Genomic DNA, 21,586 nt, shown 5'->3' on the forward strand with positions numbered 1-21,586 from the left:
GACCTCACCTAGAATATTGTGTGCTGGTTTGGTCACCATATCTTAAAAAGGACATTGCGGCCTTAGAAAAGGTGCAGCGTAGGGCCACAAGAATGATTCCTGGTCTTAGAGGAATGTCATACGAGGAAAGGTTATTTGAGCTAAATCTGTTCAGCCTCAAGCAAAGGAGACTGAGGGGGGACATGATCCAGGTCTATAAGATTCTAACAGGTTTGGATGCTGTTCAACCGAATAGTTACTTCAGCATTAGTTCAAATACAAGAACTCGTGGCCATTGGTGGAAATTAGCGGGAGAACATTTCAAACTGGATTTAAGGAAGCACTTCTTTACACAGCGTGCAGTCAGAGTATGGAATAGTCTTCCTGATAACGTAGAGCAAGCTGAATCCTTGGGTTCCTTTAAATAAGAGCTAGACAAGATTTTAACAACTCTGAGCTATTAGTAAAGGTCTCCCCAAGCGAGCTCGATGGGTCGAATGGCCTCCTCTCGTTTGTATAGTTCTTATGTTCTTATGTTCTTATCACCCAGAAGTATAATTAAATGTATAAACATTATCTTTGTTAGATTTATTTTGTTATCCTGTTTGCACTATTACTACTGTTCTTTTTAAGCTCTTTACTGTCTCATCTTTATTCGTCTTGTTGCACTGAGCATGTTTAAGACAAAAGAATTTCCCTCAGGATAAATAAAGTTCTTCTGATCTTATCTTATCTTATCTTATCTTATCTTATCAGTATTAGGGCCCACAGTTGCTGCATGTCTGTTTTAGGAGGGGGATGCTGGATTTCCGGAAATATTGTAAAAAAAACTATGTGAGATGGCAGAAAACCATTAACATAATTACATGTGTATAAACTAGCATTACTGAGGTCCAGAATTGCTGTGTGGCTATTTTAGCAAAGGGAACCTATATTTTAGGCTTAAGGTAATAATCTTACCCCTTCATATCTTTTCGGAAACGTATGATTGATGGCTGAAAAAGTAATTCAGGTACGCATTTCAATGTCAACAGATTTGTATCACCAATTTGGTGTCCTGTAATTTCAGTGTTTGTGTGTTAGCACAGAAAACCACGCACCATGATATGTTATTATAACTGGGTTATGTCTGAATGTTTACACATACAGTACATCTTTGTCTCCAGTAGTTGATAAATGTAAGCTGCTACAAATACGTTATCATTACAATAGACTATATTACATCGATTGTCATGCATAATATAGGTTAATATGTCCTGCAAACAATACCACCATTTTCTGTATTTTCCCAGAAAACATCTATTACAGGGGTGGCCAATCTTATCCGCAAAGGGCCGGTGTGTATGCAGGTTTTTGGGATAACCTGTAGGTCAGCTGTTCAAACCCAGGTGTGAGGACTCTTCAGCCAATCAGTCCTCTAATTAGTAATCTAATTAGGGAGTTGCAGCGAAAACCCGCATACACACCAGCCGTTTGCGGATAAGATTGACCACCCCTGATCTATTAGCAGCAACTTAAATAATTTTATTTATCTTGAAAAACACAGAAACATTGAGAAGACGTGATGCTTTCGTGTATATATATGGCTTGTTTACCTCAACACTTTTGAAAATAGACATTAAAATTACAGTGAACCGTTACAGTTACCGCCTAACTATAAAGCAGCAGGTGACGTCATGATTTCAAATCAGCGCGTGACAGTAGGAATGTGAGGGAAACTTAATTCCCTGCCAGACCTGTATCATTAAAGATAAGTCTCCACCCAACTTAACAATGCCCGGAAATACAATGAGGTATGCACCGTGTATTTAAAAAGCTGTACCTTTTCTCAAAGAACACATACACCATGAATCTCATTCCCTCTTTTTCTGCAGGAACATGGACTCTCTTAATAACTTTCTTCATTCTGCTGATACTGTAAGTTATGCTCCTTTATTCCAGTTTTCTTTTTACAGTTACATGTGACCATGAAAATAGTAAAATACTAAGAGATGTTTCATATGACATATAAATTAAAAGTCTGAAATGTATGGGGTTCCATTTGTGCCTGAAATATGTTGATATGCACTGCCCATGTCAAATGAACATAACATTTTTCTGTGTTTATTCAACTTTGAACTGAACTTCAAACATGACAACACTATTTTGGCAATGTTCTTGTCTGTTGATTGCTCATCTGACAAGACATTTATCTGTCAGTTCAACTTTATACTGTACTTCTGTCATCTTAGCACATGATTATGTTGTCCTTGTCGTTTGACTACCTCGTTATATGTGCTGTCCTGATGTGTCGTCTGACTGTGTTATGAATGTCGTCTTGATGTATCATTTGTCTGTGTTATTTTTCTTGTAGTCCTGCTGTATCACTCTCCCTGTTATTTTTGTCATTCTACATATCTTCTTGTTGTAACATTCTGAAATACACCAATCATTCTCCAATACGCTTTAATTTTTTCATAGGAATTCCACAAAGGCTACTTCTGTCAAAATCAAGTTTTCTTGTCCTAAACGGTCACTTTTTTTTTTTAATGATCTTGTGGATGAAAACGTGCTACACAAATAAATCTTAACTAGATGTCTACTTGGAATGTCAGGGACAGGGAGAATAAGAGCCACACACAATGACGAGGAGAATGACTCATCGAAACAAAATATGACAGCACAAACAAACATCACATTAGGATGACATTCATAACAACACAATCAAACAGCGAGGAGAACTACACAAGACAACATTCATAACGACAAAAATAAACCTCAAATCAGGACGACATTCATACCACAGACACACAGTCGAATGACACATCGAAACAGCATTCATGACAACACAGAGAATCATCACATCAGGACGACATTCGTAACAACGGTCAAATAATAAGGAGAATGACACATCATGATGACACATTTGGTCTACGTGCAGTACAACAGTCAAATGTCAGGGCATGCCAGGACAACAGAAGTAAAGTTGAATTGACAGAGACAATGTGCAATTGACACAGACAATCCATCCATCCATCCATTTTCCAAACCGCTTATCCTTCTTGGTCGCAGGGGGTCCGGAGCCTATTCCGGAAGCTACAGGCACGAGGCAACATAGACAATCTCATTGTCAAAACAGTTTTGTCATGGCTGAAATACAGTTCAAACTTGAATAGACACAGAACAATGTTTTGTTACTATACATGTTTAGTCGACATGGATAGTGTGCTATTGACATATTTATCGCACAAATCAGAAACCCATATGCTTGTCGACATTTCTGACACAGATGGAAACCCATATAAAAGTAAACTAAAATATATTTTCTGCTAACGCTGATGTTTTTTTACATGCACATGCTCACATAGATGTGTATTTTGTTCTTCTAACGTGTTTGAAACATTGCCTGTACATTATTGTTTCTCTCCCTCCCCCCCGCATGTAGGTATGGTGTCTGGCCATACGGCTTTTTCAGAAACCTAGGAATTCCAGGACCAAGGCCACTGCCATTTGTAGGGACCTTTCTGTCATACATCTGGGTGAGTCTGCTGAATGTAATGCATTTGGTGTGATTTTACCGCTCAGCAATGCATTTCAATAAACCTACAGTATGCAGTAGGGGAGAGAATTGGCAGGGGCCTCTCAAATCCAGGTGATGGTACACATCATTTTCAGTTGACTGAATCGCTGAGGTCAGCGCATCTTTTTTTACGTAATAGACTTTGTGGTAGTCGGTTTGTTACTCCGAGGTGCCCGTAAGTTGGATGTTCTTAACCCGGTGGCTGTCTGTAGTTCATTATGAATGTTACGATGTAATTTGTATTTACTTTATATATTACAGTGGTACCTCAGAACTCAAAATTAATCTGTTCAGAACTCCGAATCGAATCCTAAAAAGTTCGGGTTCTGGTCGAATTTTCCCCATAAGAAGTAGTGGAAAACCAATTAATTGGATCCCGGCCACAAAAAATTACACCTAAATATGTTTTTTTTTAGCATTTAAACACAAAATAAACTGGATAAAACAAGAAGAGCATATACTGTACTGCACTAAACACATCTAAGGACATTTAGCAAAACAGTAATTTGTAAAGTAAGAAAATAAATGTATCCAATGTGTAAAGTTAAAAAAAAAACAATGTGTCCTGCTCCGATTGTTTGCTCCTTCCGTGTGCCACGCCCCCTCGTTAACCCCGTGTGGAATCCCCGTGTGATCAGCTGTTTCTGGTTGTTGTCATGAGACCTCTGTATTTCGTCCATATTTCAGTTTGTTTCCCCAGTTGGGTCATTGTATTGTCCGTCTGCATTTTGCCTGTCTTACCTGTAATTAAACCCTGTATTCCCCGATACCCTGACGTCTGCGCCTTTGTCTCCATTCCGTCCCCGTTCTACACGACAATATTATTATAATTAAATGTATTGATGGTTTATTATTAATATTAAAATAATAAGAAATCTTTATTTTAAAATGTATTTTATTATATATTAATAATTACTGTTACTGTCTATCATTGTCTAAATGTATTTTTACTATCTAAATATATGTATTCAACATGCACGATGCTATCACAGCGAATGCGAGGCTGAGACTGAAGCGTTACCCTTTGTTTCCGCTGAGATACATGCTGCGTGACTCATTTCCCCGCACGTACAAGTTATCTTAGGTCGGCGTTCACGGTTTGACTTCTGAGATTAAGGCCTCGTCCACACGGACGTTCGAAACGAACGCCCTCTGATCGCCATACGCGTTTTTCCTGCGTTTTGTAGCTGCATTCGATTGGCGTTTCACTGGCATTCGCTTGACGCAGTTTAACACCTAAGATCGAGCTCTATTTAATTTTTTTCCGAACTGGTTGGTTCAACTTTTAAGAAATTCGAGTTCTAATGAGTTCGAGAACTGAGGTACCACTGTATTCTTATACTAATTAAATTGTATAAATGAGATTTTCTTGGGTTTTGTTTAGACATGACACATACATTGGTTTACAACTGTTCCTATATTAGCAGTTTTAATAATAAGCTATTTAAAAACAAATTCTGTTTCCCTGCTTAACCAGAATTGTACTGAACCATGAACCCAATCAGAAACTTTTAAAGAGATAAAATCAATGTTTAATATAAAAAACAGAATTGCAATTTGTAACTGAATCGATCTGCCCCCCTACCCATACCCCTACTGTCTAGGCCCCCTCAGTCAGGAAAATTGATGGTTGATGGATGGACAAATGAGTTGTTTCTTTAAAATGAACATAACCTTAAACATTCTGAATTCTTGAATAAAATGTCATTCCTCCCAAGTAAGAACATTCACATCAGTAATTTTAGCTTCATTTCCAACTCTCTGCAGGGCTTTCACAATTTTGATGTGCAGTGTTTCAATAAATATGGAAGCATCTGGGGGTGAGTCTATCTACAAGACCCTCACCATGAAACAGATAAGTGCAATATTGGATGGATGGATGGATGGTCGATCATTCCATCCGGGGTGTTCCCTTGCCTTATGCCCCGTGCCTTACACTCACCATGACCATGTACTGCGTAAGTGGTATGAAAGATGGATGGTTGCTAGGAAGGTGTATATATTTATGTCTCTTGAGCTTTTCACAAAAGCATCTGAATAGGCACGTCCATCATGGCAGATCCAGGTATTCAGCCAGAGAGGGATGTACACGGCTGCTGAAGACCAGGCCCGTTCAAGACTCCTGATTCTTATGAGCTTCATGCATTTTTCAATCTGCAGGATTTTTGATGGCCGACAGCCGTTGCTGATGATTACAGACCCGGAGATGATAAAAAAAGTGATGGTCAAAGATTTCTACACCGTCTTCACAAACCGGAGAGTAAGTCTGAGCTGCTTCTCCGTGGCCTCAGTCCTCAGCATTTGGTACAAACATTCTTGCCGTTTTCCACATTTTCCAGCCGTACACAGAAGTAATAAAAACATTTGCTGCACCATGAGCTGGGTGTCGGAGAGGCATGGATACCCTGACAGATTCAGGGGACCATTGAATAAGTAAAATCATGAAATTATATAATGTAAGGGGATGGGGGCACTAAGGTGACATTTTGTCAGGGAGCCCAGAAGGTCTGGTTACTCCCCTGGCTGCCAGTGTGCTGCCCTGTACCTCCCAGGTTGGCATGGATCCAGCCCAGCTCTGTATTTTTGCAGCTGGCACGTTCTCCCAGTGCCGTTTGGAGTCCATCCAGTAAAGTTCATCCAGTAAAGTAATTGATGAAAATGACAGATGAATGGATTATTTTACACTGCTGGTTAATTGTGTAGCTGGCCGTTTGCATGTTTTGCTTAAGCTGTTTAGAATCAGGAGCCTCCTTGGATCCACTGGCTCTTGGTCAACATTTCTGTCCCTCAGCACTAAGGATGCCAGAAACGATTAGCTACTGTAGGCATATAAGATCAATGGCCAGTGTTCTCTGCTCTGTTCTGGCGAGCACCAGAGCTAGCCCACCGCTGTGTCTTCCTGCAGGAAAGGGTTCTCGTCAGGCCGCTGGCTGATGCTCTGTCGATGGTAAAAGACGGAAAATGGAAAAGGATACGGAGCGCGCTGTCCCCGTTATTCACCAGTGGGCGGCTAAAAGAGGTGCGGCACTCAGTCACGGGGCTACACACGGGGAAGGGGCTTATTGTCTCTTCAGGGAGTCTCCTAAGTTTCGTTCATCATGGACTGGTGTTGACTGCAGCATCTTTGAAACATTTAAGTTTTACACAAACATTAATTATAATAATAATCATGTTATATAATATTTTAACAAAAGCCATGAAGTGTCTTTACCTCTGTTGTCCTGTATACATGACAAATTACTGATGTGTATAATAGCTGTTTGCTAATTTGTTGTTGATCAGTTTAAAATGAAACATCTTGCTGGCTGTTGAAACGAAAGAGGAATATGGAATATGGCTTTTGTTCTTGTGACCTCCAGATCTTTCCCATTGTCGAGCGCTATGCTGATTCCTTGATAGCTAATTTGAAGAAGCGAAACCTAGAGAACCCAGTGGGAATTAAAGAGTGAGTATTGTTTCTGTAATACAAATGCCTCCGGGTACGATACAGTACTGCATTATATATCTGACATGCCCTCAAGCTTCATACCTAATTGTAGTAATAATAATATATAATTTGCTGCCTATTGAAGGATTACAGTGATTGAAACAGCTATGCTACAGCATGGTGATATATAAAAAATCCATACCATTTGGGAAATTAAAAACTTTATACCAGATGAACCGATATACTACCCAGTACTAATGGGGTGTATTGATTCACCAAATTACTCTTTTGTCACTATGGCAACAGAGAGCTGACAGTAACAGCCTTCAAACCACCTTTCCCCCCAGCATTTTTGGGCCGTACAGTATGGACGTAGTCACCGGCACATACTTCAGCGTGGACATTGACTCCATCAATAACCCCAAGAACATCTTTGTTGACAGTGTTAAGAAAATGCTGAACTTCAGCCTTTTTAACCCCTTTTTCCTGATTATAAGTATGTGGGAATTGTGCCTGATTTCTCATATCAGTTTATGTGACTATGTTCCTATGTATAATTCCACTATATTTTTCGACAGAATTATTTAGTGTATAATGTTGTTACATTAAAATAGAGCTATACTACAGTTGTAAAAAAATTAATAGTTCAGCTGAAAACTTTATTTTTTTCCAGCCCTGTTTCCTTTTACTGTTCACTTGTTTGAGAAGTTGGGCGTCTCCTTTGTTTCTAAGTCAAGCTTGGACAATTTCTGCCGAACAGTACGGAAGATAAAAGATGAGCATCACATCAAACAGGAGGTGTGTCCTGCTTAAAATCCAGGGTCCTGCACTTCCAATCTGGGTCTCCTATGCAACAATGTTCTAAACGCACTCTGAGCTAATCATGCCATAGAAACAACCAGTGATCTTGATGACCGTTGACCTCCTGTGCTCAAACTACAGTTTGACAAACATTTAGTTTTATCAACAGAGTCAAGTGGGCTTCCTACAGCTTATGGTTCAGTCTCAGATTTTGGAGGAGAAGGCAAACGCCCAGGAGAGCAGCAAACCTGTTAAAGGTAAGAGTGTGTCTTTCCAAACACAATGGTCACCTCTTTGCTCCAAAGTGTTTAAGCAGATTTTATTTCCTTGGAAGTTAAACTAAGCCTGTGTCCAAAATGACACTGAGCCCATTCTCTGTTTTAGGGCTGACGGACCATGAGATACTGTCTCAGTCTTTTGGCTTCATCATCGGTGGGTATGAAACCACTAGCAGCACCTTGTTAGTACTAGCGCACAACCTGGCAACCAATCCCACAGCCATGAAGAAACTACAGGAAGAGATTGACAGTGTCTTCCCTAATAATGTAAGTATAAGCATTATCCGTAATATGTCCTGATGCCTCATTACAGACTGTCAGACTTTGGGTTTTATCTATCTGTCTGTCTGTCTGTCTCTCTCTCTCTCTCTCTCTCTCTCTCTTTCTCCCTCTCTCTTTCTGATTTTAACCTGGGGAAGATTAATAAAAATGCAACAGGTTTTTCAGGTTTCTGAGCACTCTGTGAACTCAAAGTTTTATTTGGCTTGAGGGACAGTGGTTTATTCAACATACTGAGGGACAGTGCCACCCACTGGACGTGAAGATACAGAACATGTTTGGTCAGGCATCTTATCAGAGAAGGTCCTTGCCCACCACAGAGCCCTGTCACGTACGAGGCACTGATGCAGATGGAATACCTGGACATGGCCATGAATGAGTCCATGCGCCTCTGGCCTCCTGCACCACGCATTGAGCGGACCTGCAAGAATGCGGTGGCGATTCAAGGGGTGACCATCCCCACTGGCACCCTGGTGGTGGTGCCAACCTATGTTCTGCACCGCGATCCAAAGATCTGGGAGTCACCTGACACATACAAGCCTGAGCGGTAACTCACAAGTCTGGCATGCGCTTTACATAATTAGTGTCTGTTACTATTTCCTTGTAATAACTTTCCTACTGGTGTTTTTAAGGTTCAGCAAGGAAAACAGGGAGGATATTAACCCCTACACGTTTCTGCCATTTGGAATGGGACCTCGAAATTGCATCGGCATGAGATTTGCTCTGGTGATCATGAAAATGGTCGTGGTGAAACTGCTGCAGAACTTCCACCTGGAGACCTGCAAGGAGACACAGGTAGGTGATAACACCATTTCCTTGATGATCTCCACCCATGGCTCAAGGGCACCATGCAGGAATAGAATTATAATCAGCTGTAATCACAGTTTAAACTTCCCATTTTGTACTGGCATAGTGGTGCAATGTTTACCATGGTTGCTTCACACCTCTGGAGACCTGTGGCCTGTACTACGAAGCGGGGTAACTGGCTTATCGGGGTAACTTTGCGAGTAACTTGATGACGTGTGGTGTAACTTCGCGATTAACCGGTACTACGAAAGGTGGGTAGGTTTTAGTCGAGACATGTTGCTATGGCAATTTACCCTAAGTCTCAAAACTGCTCCGAGCAGTTTTTGTTCTTTTTTAAGTCGAGGTTTCTGCGTAAGCCAGCCCTATATGAGCACCGCCCCTCCCACTACAATTTCTCCGAAAACAATGCCGGCGTACCTCTTCACTAGATGTGCCTGTCTTGTCTAGTTTTAAAGATATTAACCCATTCATGTATTGTCGACTGCACAGTATACGGATACAAAAATTAATTAAAATTTGCATGTAAAGCAATCTGGGAAACAAAGGGGTGTGCAACAGTCGCCATGAGGCCAAAATACTAAACCACCATATATCATTACAACTGAAAGGACCTATATTATATTAGCGATTAACATGATTTGGCACAAATCACAAAATGTTTTGAAGCGGAAAAATAATCGGTGTGCATCGATGTCTGTGTACTGGACATCACAATTCTGTCATTAAAAACGGCCACCTTACTTAATTCCGTAAAGATATTAAAGCCAGAAAACTGAATATCGAATATGAGGCTAACTTAATCGCGGTGACAGGTTCCAAGTCGTTTTCTCACTACACATATGCTTCTTTTTTTCGTTTTGTCCTGTTGTAAATCATTTTATTGTTTGTTAAACAGTGGCTCACCTTCTATTAAGTGTCATATTAACAGACACCTTTTATTATTAGCTGTAAAACATAGAAAGACGCTATTAGTGGAGGCTAGACACAACAAATCTTTCATAATGAGTAGAAATATAAATAGGCCTACATAGCCCTACCACTTGACATGATGTTTCTATATTTCATCTTGACTTGCTGCGACGAACGCTTTCCACTACTATTGCATTTGAAATCGGATCAGTTATTGTTAACATTAGGTTTCATTATGAGTAACATATAGTAATGGAACTTCAGGGAGCATTATATTACTTAGCAGCATATAATAGGTGACTTCTGAATTGTGTCGCATCTGTTAGCCTCCGTATTTATTAACAGTATTTCAATTCTTTTCAGAAAACACTACATTGTCTAATACTCGGTCGTGGGATATTTTAGACCACGTTTTATGACCGTGAAAATGTACGTATGCATTTTCTTCGTCGTCAATATGTTGCCAACAAGCCTGCCTGCTTTTGTTACCTGCAGTGGTATTGGAATTTCTTGATTGATTTAAACTCCTCATAACGCTGCATAATTAGCATGCAGTCTTCCTCCGTGAAACATATGGACATCGCGCTATGCGTCAAACGGTGCCTTGCGTTGCCGAACGTGCTCCATATATGTGAACGCGCACAAACTCCAATGCAGTTAACACCGATTTAACAAATCAACTTCTTAACTGGCGTCGTAGTACTGATTAGCCCCGATGGAGTCAACATGATTTTGTTAACCTCGCGTTCGCAAATTACCTCGGGGTTAAGTCTGATTTGGTTAAACCCCCTTCGTAGTACAGGCCACTGGGTTCGAGTCTCTGCCTTTGTTTTGTGTGTGGAGGTTGCATGTTCTCCTTGCGTCGTCATATGGTTTTCTCTGGGTCTTGTGCATAGAACAAGTGGGCATTGAAAATGAATTCATTTTATATTCATATGATAATGCAGATGAAGTATTGTCGAAATAATGATATATACTTCTGAATCAGAGCTTTTTTTATTGTTCTAGACCCCTTTGCAAATAAATGCAATGTTTCAACCCAAAACTCCTATCAAACTGAAGATTGTGCCAAGAACTCCAGCCAGTAACCAGGAAAGAGGATAAGTAAAAGCCATGATAAGGGCAATTGTGAGATAAGATTTCTGTTGAGAATTTATTTAATGTAAATAAGTTAATGCAGTTTTTCTATGTTATCTCAGGATTGGCCTCTTCCCATATTCAACTAATGCTTTGCTTGTTAGATAAATCCCCTTCAGAAACATTCAGTTTGTCTCAGAGGCAGCACAGAAGTTTACTGCCATAATATATAGCCACTCATCTCCTGTCTGGAGGAAATTGCCAGGAAATTAGTCAGAAAGCTAGTCATTAGACTGTAATGTTGTGACACTAGTACGCTGTAGAAAGTGTTACTGTACATACTGTATGTCTTCCTTTTATAAACCCTGTCAACAGTTCTGTCTCATTACCTATTTATTTTCACGTTATTTCCATTTGCTAAAGAAGATGTGTGTGCCCCCCCCCCCATTGTACATTGGCTGTGCCCAGTCTTTTTGTGCTGTGATGCAATCTGACAGGTTTTTTCATTTAGTCAGTCAGTGGAGGTGAACAAATGGAGGAAGTAATATCTAAAAATCTGAGAAAGCAGGACATACTGTACAACTTATTTTTTCGGACAGTGAACTAGATACATAAGTAGGTAATATTAGTTTAGTATATAAGGCAACATTATCAATAGTATTATTGAGTTTTGGTCTACAACCTGTCACATCAGAGACAAGGATGGAAATGAAGGCAGGTGTGGGAAGAACCAAAGGGGTCTTTATTTACACAAAACTACACAGAAGGCAAAAAGAAATGGACCACAAGGGGTCAAAATGGGGTAGAGAGACAGGAGGCAGGGCAAACAGGGGAGCACATGCACGCAACAACATCAATGACTGGACTGGGGAGCTCAACAGAGGGAGGCACTAAATACACCACTGACGAGGTAGCAAACAAGAGGCACCCGGGGTGATCCACACAAGAGCTGTAACGAGAGGCAGGATTAAACAAGTAACAGGTGTGGCTCATTAGAGCCATACAATGGAGAAAATGAGGGGGAAAGGAATGCAGGGTGTGGCACAACCCCGTTTCCAAAAAAGTTGTGACATTGTGTAAAATGTAAATAAAAACAGAATGCTATGATTTGCAATTTATATAAACCCATATTCAATTGAAAATAGAACAGAGACAACATATCAAATGTTGAAAGATACCCTAAAGAAGCCTCTGGCTAATGCTAATTTTGACTAAAGGCACAGCGTTCTGAAGGCCAGACACACACTTAATATCAAAATTATTACTCACCAGTTTAGCCGCCCAATACCACTCACAGCAGTAAAGCTTGGGTTCTGTCATTATATCAGCCAGACAGTTGTGGTCCATTAAAACAGAGAATGTGTGACCATTGAGTACTTTCAGCTTCCTGCTCTACCACCTCTCTTAGATCTGTTGATACTCTCGTTGTTGTGTCTTGAGCTATTTCTAAGTTATTGCTACTATTCCAGGTCAGTAGATGGCGTTGGGGGAATGTAGAACAGAAAAAAAGGGTTGTTGCAATGCTGTAATGAGGGTGGATGCATCTGGTCGGGGATTAAAACAAAGAAGTGGTGTGAAATTTACGCCGGTGTCCTGTGCCTCCTATTCTCCACATCACCTTGTACAATACAACAAAATTGCCGACGATGATGGCTGCCATTGCTATTCCCTTGCCTTTATGTTCCTGCAGTGTCCAGGAGCACCTAATATGCCATTTGAGACATGGTTAAAAATGTTCGAAAATGATGTACTTGCAATTGATGCAAAGGGAGCCCAGTGGCCCAATACCCACAAATGGGCTGTATTGCTGTGACTTATGATCAGGCTGTGGTTGCCCTTAGAGCGCATTTAATGTGGAAAGTAAATGCAATTGTGGAAAGACATGTTTCGCCAGTGTGCGCAGAGGCATGGTGAAACGGTTGTGCAATATGTCTCCACACTACGTGAGATGCTTCCAATATGTGACTTGGGGAATGCTGAACAGGATATGCTGCGAGACCAAATCATGGAGAAAACAGAGTGGTCACATACGTGAACGTTTGCTGCTAGATGATAAACTAACAATGGATAAAGCCATTCAGATTGCCAGTAAGTTGGAATCGGCCACACGTGATGCTAGTGCTGTCTCACGTGGTGAAGTACCTGTGCAGGAGATACATTCCCTGCCACGGAGGGAACATAAACACTCCACAAGCGCAGGTACTCATAAGAAATCTGCACATACTCGCAAATGCTACAGATGTGGTTCTGATAACCATTTGGCAAAGTCTGCGCAATGCCCCGAGCTAAACAAAATAGCAAAAAGACTGGCCATTTTGCTAGAGTGTGCCGCTCGAGTCAGACACCAGAAGTGAAAGAGATTGTTATTCCTGAATTGACTGTTCTTCTAACTGATGCTGCCCCTGCTGAAAAAAAAATCCTGTGCACTGCAGGCATTGGCACACCTCTTCATTGCAACCATTCATTGTAAAATTTTTTGTTGTGAATTTACAATAAATAATTGGATAAATTTTGCATGACTTTCACAGTAAGGATTACAGCAATATAATGTGAAATATACTCACAGTAATTTACTTTACTTTTATATCTGTGATATTACAATGCATTGTTGTAAAAGCACAACTGTATACTGTAACTCCACAGCTTACTGTGATATTACAGTATATTACTGGGGAATTACAACCTTTTGCTGTACATCATTACAACAAGGCCCTGTACTTTTACAGTGTGCACTGTGAAAGTAATGTACAAGTTGACAATAATTTACTGTGAATTTACAATGTACACTGTGGAAGTCATGCTAAAATTGTCCAGTAACTTACTGTAAAAGTAATGCAGATGAAGCTTCCATTTACTGTGAATTTACAATCATTGTACAATTAACCCCCTCCCCCCAACAAACAACTCTGAGGTAAAGTCAATGTTAGCCCAATGGCATATTTATTAAAAAATAAATATTTTTCAATGTACAGGTACATTACAGTACACGTACTTAAAATGCAGAAAATGCTGAGAAATTGTGCAAACTTGCAATTCAACTACCTGTGTCACAATAACAGTAATAAATCCATCTTAAAATACAGAGAAATTGTGCAAACTTGCAATTCAACTACCTGTCTCACAACCTAGAATACTGTGTGCAGGTTTGGTCACCATACCTCAAGAAGGACATTGCTGCCTTAGAAAAGGTGCAACGAAGAGCTACGAGAATGATTCCTGGTCTTAGAGGAATGTCTTACGAGGAGAGGTTAGCGGAACTGAATCTGTTCAGCCTTGAGCAAAGGAGACTAAGGGGGGATATGATTCAGGTCTATAAGATTCTAACGGGTCTGGATGCTGTTCAGCCAAATGACTATTTCAATATTAGTCTAAATACTAGAACTCGTGGCCATAAGTGGAAATTAGCGGGAGAACATTTTAAAACAAATTTGAGGAAGCACTTCTTTACACAGCGTGTAGTCAGAGTATGGAATAGTCTTCCTGCTATTGTAGTGGAAGCTAAAACCATGGGTTCCTTTAAATCAGAGCTAGATAAGATTTTAACAACTCTGAGCTATTAGCTAAGTTCTCCCCAAACGAGCTTGATGGGCCGAATGGCCTCCTCTCGTTTGTAAATTTCTTATGTTCTTATGTTCTTATTCAGCTAGCTGTGTCACAATAACAGTAATGGACAGGATGGGAATGAGGCCTTCATGGCAAGATAAGAGAGCAAGGGAGAGAGCGATGAAGGAACGTCGTAAAGGGGTCAGGCGCTCCTCTCAGTCTCAAACATCATAAGGAGTCCACACGCAAAAGCATTGTGTAAAAATCTTGTAGTGCAAAGTTGTCTTGAAAAATTACAAAAAGAACAAGGCTACTCAAAACTGAGCCTGACAACTACCGCTGCAAAAAAAAAAAAAAACTATGATGCCCACTCAAAATCAATAACTTTCCTCAAAAGGGTGCTCACATGAGGGTGCATTGTTGTCCGCTTCTTGGTCTTTGAGCCTCTTTCAGGATTGATGCCCAGGAAGCACCTGTTAATAAGCAAAGATAGTTTCAGTTTTAAATAGACTTACAGTATGTATTGCAGACAGCATTTATCAAGGTGTGCTTTTTGCTGTGCTTTTTCCCCACATCAAACCCTAATAAATTTATAATCCAAACTTGTTAGATCTTACTCTCACCATACTTTTTTTTTGCCATTTTTAGCCAAGGTGCCTCAGGTTAGGTTTGCCTGAGGCAAAGTGGTTGATTTTCTACTATGAGAGGCCATATCAACGTGCTGAAATGCGTCTTCACGCAATTGGCCAGTTGATAAATTAAAACCAAACCCTGTTGAAAGTATGACAAACACCCTTTTCAATTAAGGGCCTGAGAGCATTTTGTTCTGCTTTTAAAGAAAATTTCATCTACTTCATTCAATACATTCGCATTTCGCAATAGACGTTTCAAAATCATCATCACATAGCCTGTTCCAAAACAAAATAAACAGCTGTGATTGGACCGGCAGGTATTTGTCAGCATAACATGTAGAAACCCAGACTGATCTGCAGATTGAAATTGAATGAGTTCGCGAGATCAGGATGGTCTCACCAGGCTAACCTCAGGTACCTCGTTTGTCAGCATTTTAAACCTCAAGACAATCATTGAGTTGGAAGCCTGTACTATAATGTGAATTACAAGATTAAATGTGATCTTTATAAAATACCTTTGAATGAACTCCAGCGTCGACGATCCAGCAGCAGGATACTCAAGGTTGAAGACGTAATAGCTGCTGAAGAAAGCAGCTACTCCGTGTAAAAAGAAAGGGTGTGGGCCCATCACGACATGTCCCTCGATGGATAAAAGCCATCCAGAGGGCTTCATCATGTCTCCTGAAATGAACAGATACAACATTATGTGTTATGAGCACTTTGTGATCTGCTTAAGATACAAAGGGCTATACAAATGTAATTCTTATTATAATTATAATTATTTATTGTGGTCATATAGATTTCTAGAATGAAAACAAAATAATGAGTTAGAAATGTCGATACTAGATCAAAGTAACATTACCTTGAATGATCAAGCAGGGGGTGCTGGGGAGATCTGCAGTATTGACGTCCACAGCAGTAGCACATGGCTGTAACATAGTAAATAGCATGGATGTAGGATAAAGGATAAATATTGTTCATTGGTCAGAGGTAGTAATTCATGCAAGGTAAATGTTGATAATGCAATCACTCATTTTGCATTTTAAATATTTGAATAAAAAATCTTACATCAACTTCAAGCATCAAACTCTCTTTCGGCTCTTTGAAGTACAACATTAGGAGCAGCAGGATGCAGGCAGCCTTGTCAGAGTCTGGATCATAGCAGGCCAGAACATCACGGATCTTGGGGTTGTCCAGTGTTGCACAGTAATCCAGGATGGTCTGTCCTCGTCGACTAATTGCCTCCTGTAGCTTCTGAAGGACATCGACGTCCGTCAAGAGGCCAAAGTGTGAGAATAGGCATTTCTGAGAGAAGAGAAATGGCCATTCCTGTTTGATCTCAGACATCGCTGCAGCAGGCACTTTGTTAAGGTATTTCCGCAGGATGACGTATGTCTTTTCCATCATTGGTTCTGCTCTCTCTGCCCCACTCATTCCTTCCTCTGTGTTTACAGACATACAAATGTATTGTTAGTACCCAAGTAACAATTTGGTCTTGTAGCCGCCCAACACACACAGATCTTGACCAATTCCTAAAAGTCTAAACAAAATTTCTTAAAAAGACAGTAGATGGCATGCCTGAGTAGATGTTCAGCAGTTCCCTCTTCATATTCTCCAACATTGCGTCGGTCTCCCCCTCTGGCAAATCTGTTGGGCCCCACCTGACACACCTAGGAGCGGGCATCACAGGGTAACAATATAATTGGGGACGGTTATAGCTCAGAAGTTGGAGCAAGTCGTCTCATGACTGAAGGGTCAGCAGTTTGATTCCCTGTTGTGACTGTCTAAATAGTCCCATCCCACAGAAGTTATGTTACAGTGTAATAGTGTTGTAAACACAGGTGTATTTTATCAAACTAATTAAGGTCAAGGTATTTAGTGTACCACAACCATGCATGCCAGAGAGCCACTATGCACAATATCAGCGCCCTGGCTCAACTAAATCCTAAATGGAACAAGGCCATAATCTCAGTTAATTACATCTGTGTTTACTACACTATTAACATTGCAACATGCTTGCTGTGAAAAGGGTCCATGTCAAAGTGTCAATAAAGTAGTCAAGAGAAAAGTATGTTTTGTCCTGTTTTAGGGTTATTCATGGTCATATACACTCACCTAAAGGATTATTAGGAACACCATACTAATACGGTGTTTGACCCCCTTTCGCCTTCAGAACTGCCTTAATTCTATGTGGCATTGATTCAACAAGGTGCTGAAAGCATTCTTTAGAAATGTTGGCCCATATTGATAGGATAGCATCTTGCAGTTGATGGAGATTTGTGGGATGCACATCCAGGGCACAAAGCTCCCGTTCCACCACATCCCAAAGATGCTCTATTGGGTTGACATCTGGTGACTGTGGGGGCCATTGTAGTACAGTGAACTCATTGTCATGTTCAAGAAACCAATTTGAAATGATTCGAGCTTTGTGACATGGTGCATTATCCTGCTGGAAGTAGCCATCAGAGGATGGGTACATGGTGGTCATAAAGGGATGGACATGGTCAGAAACAATGCTCAGGTAGGCCGTGGCATTTAAACGATGCCCAATTGGCACTAAGGGGCCTAAAGTGTGCCAAGAAAACGTCCCCCACACCATTACACCACCACCACCAGCCTGCACAGTGGTAACAAGGCATGATGGATCCATGTTCTCATTCTGTTTACGCCAAATTCTGACTCTACCATTTGAATGTCTCAACAGAAATCGAGACTCATCAGACCAGGCAACATTTTTCCAGTCTTCAACTGTCCAATTTTGGTGAGCTCGTGCAAATTGTAGCCTCTTTTTCCTATTCGTAGTGGAGATGAGTGGTACCCGGTGGGGTCTTCTGCTGTTGTAGCCCATCCGCCTCAAGGTTGTGCGTGTTGTGGCTTCACAAATGCTTTGCTGCATACCTCAGTTGTAACGAGTGGTTATTTCTGTCAAAGTTGCTCTTCTATCAGCTTGAATCAGTCTCTGACCTCTAGCATCAACAAGGCATTTTCGCCCACAGGACTGCCGCATACTGGATGTTTTTCCCTTTGCACACCATTCTTTGTAAACCCTAGAAATGGTTGTGCGTGAAAATCCCAGTAACTGAGCAGATTGTGAAATACTCAGACCGGCCCGTCTGGCACCAACAACCATGCCACGCTCAAAATTGCTTAAATCACCTTTCTTTCCCATTCTGACATTCAGTTTGGAGTTCAGGAGATTGTCTTGCCCAGGACCACACCCCTAAATGCATTGAAGCAACTGCCATGTGATTGGTTGATTAGATAATTGCATTAATGAGAAATTGAACAGGTGTTCCTAATAATCCTTTAGGTGAGTGTACAATGCTTTTGAACAAATATTGACAGACTTTACATGTATATTGCCACATACCCGTATTGGTCAACAGGGTCTTGCCAGTCTGGCCTCTCCTGCGCGGTCTTCTTTCTCTGCAGCGTTGAGCAAGAGTGTTATTCCTATTTTTGTACTCCACTCTTGTTTTTACTTGTTGCAGAAGAGAGTGACATCCGTCTCCAGCAATATCACCATGCTTGCCAATGTCGCCAAATGATTTTGGATGGCTCCTGAAAATGTGGGTGGGATAATTAGAAAACATGTCACCATTGTGGCACTTACGACAGAAGCGTACAGCTAATGTAAGGATTACTTAAAGGAAAGAACCATGCTTAAAAAAAAACTCAGGCTGAACAAGACCTTCATATAAACATGTGAATTAGTATGGTTTTCTTGAATATACTACCTCTGTTTAAACAAACCATGTTTACAAAGTCTTCACTTTTGCACCCTTGTTACATCATAGGTGCAGGGAATGAATCAGTGAAAGTTACAAACAGTTGGAGGGGGTGGGGCTAGGGATTAACTGACAGCTAATATTGATAATAGTCCCATCCCTACCTGACAATGTTTCTCACAACGCTGTGGCACATGGCTCTGGTTGGGTTGCGGTCGTGCTGCATCATTTGGTCCACGAGCACGATCACGAAGGCCTTTCTCTCGTCTGGCAATGGTCTTTCTTCTTATTCCACTCTAAGTCGAATGGCTGATGACACCTGGTCCCAGTTGAGACGAAAGTCAACATGCCATGGTACGCCAGGCGGTGAAGCGCTTGACGTGCTTGGGGCAGTGCTTGGAGGGCTGGGCAACAGTTGATTTGGAGACTGGAATGTTGTGTTTGGAGAACTTGGAGTTGGGGAACTTGGAGCACTTGGATCAGGAGCAGAGACCAACTCCTTATTAAGAATAACAAGTCCTACAAGGCACAAAAACAATTTATTAAATAAGATAGGGCAAGATGTAGGGCTATGGGTCAATAGACTGTGTGCTTAACTGTAGTCCTGCTCCAGTACTTCCTGGAGGAAGCACACACATTGGTTTCCTGTCAGCACTATTGGATGAAGCAATTTGAATTTATTTACGCGAGTGCCATTTGTTCGAATGTGACATAATGGGTGGGGAGAACACAGAAGTGTCCATTGACTCATTGCTCTGATAATGCCACTTAAAAAAACAATAGTTAAAATCACAGGCCAATACACTATTGGAATTACAAACTCATCATAACAGGGTCTGATTGTTTTTCAAACAGCACATAATATATATCGCTTCTAAATTAAACACATGAAACAAATAAAATGTCATTTCTATGTCATTACATGTCACTTACGCTAACAAGGTTATGTTATTCGTTTTTAACACCAGCTCACCTGTAGAAAACTACTGAGAGTATTTTGTATATGACATTTTTAACATTCACAGCTTACCTCAACAAAGAACTACAGATACAGACTGATTCCACAGCGCGCAGCTGGTGTACTGAATAACTAAATACAACCAGAGAATGCCTAATGATACAACCCAAACTCTTGAACAAACACCACATCCCTGTTATCTTTCTTCTCAAATCACTTACATCGAACTGAGGGCACTACATATGCAGCAAAACACTTACAGTACGTGCACCGCCGCAGGCTCTCACTCTAGAGCAGACTAGACCCCGCGAACAAACATGAATACAACAGGTAGTACTGAGTCCGGAACGAGAACACATCCGGCGGATAACTGACCAGCATCCTCCAGTTCAGCTTCAAATCAAACATGGGCTACATGGCCTAACCATATAACACATTGAAAAGTACACGTCGCGACAATAAACACTAGCTCAGTCATGTTGTAACTAGAATATCCGCTGGAATTTTTTTTTATGGACCGTTTGAATCACTAAGTTATTAAAGTTAAACCGCTAACGGTTAGCCCTGCTAATCTATGATAACCTTGACTAATTACAGAAATGTGCACACATAAATAGTAATGTTTGTCCCATCATTGGTTTTATAAACTTTACAAACACTAGATTTGTCTAAACGGTGATAGTGACATGAAAAATTATTAGCGAAACTGTCGTCATTACTAACTACTATTAGCAAATGCTGTGAGAGAGCATTACTAGGCTTACTCTCTTACACTCTTACTAGGCTTGGATTTAATTGATGCACTGAACATGGTCACAACAGGGAATGAAGTGATCACAAAATCCAAACAGCCAGTAAGAGTGGTGTCAGCCCTGCATTCACAAACTGCGCCTGCTCAGCCTGCACCTATTACTGCACCTGCTACTGCACTCCCCACTCCTGCCCCTACAGATCAGTCTCAACCTGCCCGTGGCTGCATGAAAAACTTTGTCCATAATGTAAAAGTGAGACCTGATGTTAAACCTGTACAGCAGAAACTACAGAGGTTGCCCTTCTCTGTTTGAGGTGCTGTTTCTGCTGAGCTAAAACGACTACTGGGTGCTGACATTATCGAGAAAATTGATGCATCCCCATGGGTGTCATCTATTGTGGTGACTCAACGCGAGAATTGTACACAGATAAGGATGTGTATAGATCTCAGGCAACTTAACAAGTCTGTAGTGATTGACTGCTACCCCATTCCAGACACTGAAGAGCTGTTTTCAGAGCTCAGGGGAGCAACCATATTTTCTACAACTGACCTCACAAATGCTTACCACCAAGTTCCCCTGCATATAGACAGCAGGGATCTAACTGCATTCATTATGCACGACGGGCTGTTCAGATATAAACGAGTCTGCTATGGGCATCAGCAGCCTCAGAGTTTCAGAAAATGATCTCCATAGTGTTGCAAGACTTACCTGGCGTTTTGCATACCTCAATGACAGTATCGTCTTCTCATCTGGCAGAGTCGAGCATGAAACTCGCTTAAAGGCAGTGCTCCACAGATTACAGGAAGCAGGAATGTGCCTGAATACAGAGAAATTCAAATTCTACCAGGATAAGCTAA

At 40.9% G+C, this 21,586-nt stretch overlaps 1 protein-coding gene and 1 pseudogene across 1 annotated transcript; one reads left to right on the forward strand and one right to left on the reverse strand.

Annotated features, from left to right (window-relative positions):
* Positions 1-1,817: 1,817 nt before the first annotated feature.
* On the forward strand, positions 1,818-11,490 carry LOC111854068 (cytochrome P450 3A56-like). The gene is made up of 13 exons (XM_023831662.2): positions 1,818-1,896; positions 3,404-3,497; positions 5,306-5,358; positions 5,699-5,798; positions 6,444-6,557; positions 6,898-6,983; positions 7,313-7,461; positions 7,639-7,763; positions 7,936-8,023; positions 8,151-8,311; positions 8,644-8,870; positions 8,956-9,118; positions 11,048-11,490. Exons 1-13 carry the CDS (start codon positions 1,826-1,828, stop codon positions 11,141-11,143), a joined length of 1,527 nt encoding a protein of 508 aa, XP_023687430.1. The 5' UTR covers positions 1,818-1,825; the 3' UTR covers positions 11,144-11,490.
* Positions 11,491-15,017: 3,527 nt separating this feature from the next.
* On the reverse strand, positions 15,018-21,451 carry LOC140581697 (uncharacterized; annotated as a pseudogene).
* Between the last annotated feature and the right edge of the window lie 135 nt (positions 21,452-21,586).

This window comes from Paramormyrops kingsleyae, chromosome 22, assembly GCF_048594095.1.
Source record: "Paramormyrops kingsleyae isolate MSU_618 chromosome 22, PKINGS_0.4, whole genome shotgun sequence".
NCBI lineage: Eukaryota > Metazoa > Chordata > Actinopteri > Osteoglossiformes > Mormyridae > Paramormyrops > Paramormyrops kingsleyae.

Bases quoted from the DNA above. Each gene is read 5' to 3' on its own strand.
- LOC111854068 (XM_023831662.2), top strand. From the start codon at position 1,826: ATGAATCTCATTCCCTCTTTTTCTGCAGGAACATGGACTCTCTTAATA. The intron at 1,897-3,403 runs GTAAGTTATGCT...CCCCGCATGTAG, and splicing joins TTCTTCATTCTGCTGATACT to GTATGGTGTCTGGCCATACG. The intron at 6,984-7,312 runs GTGAGTATTGTT...CTTTCCCCCCAG, and splicing joins AACCCAGTGGGAATTAAAGA to CATTTTTGGGCCGTACAGTA.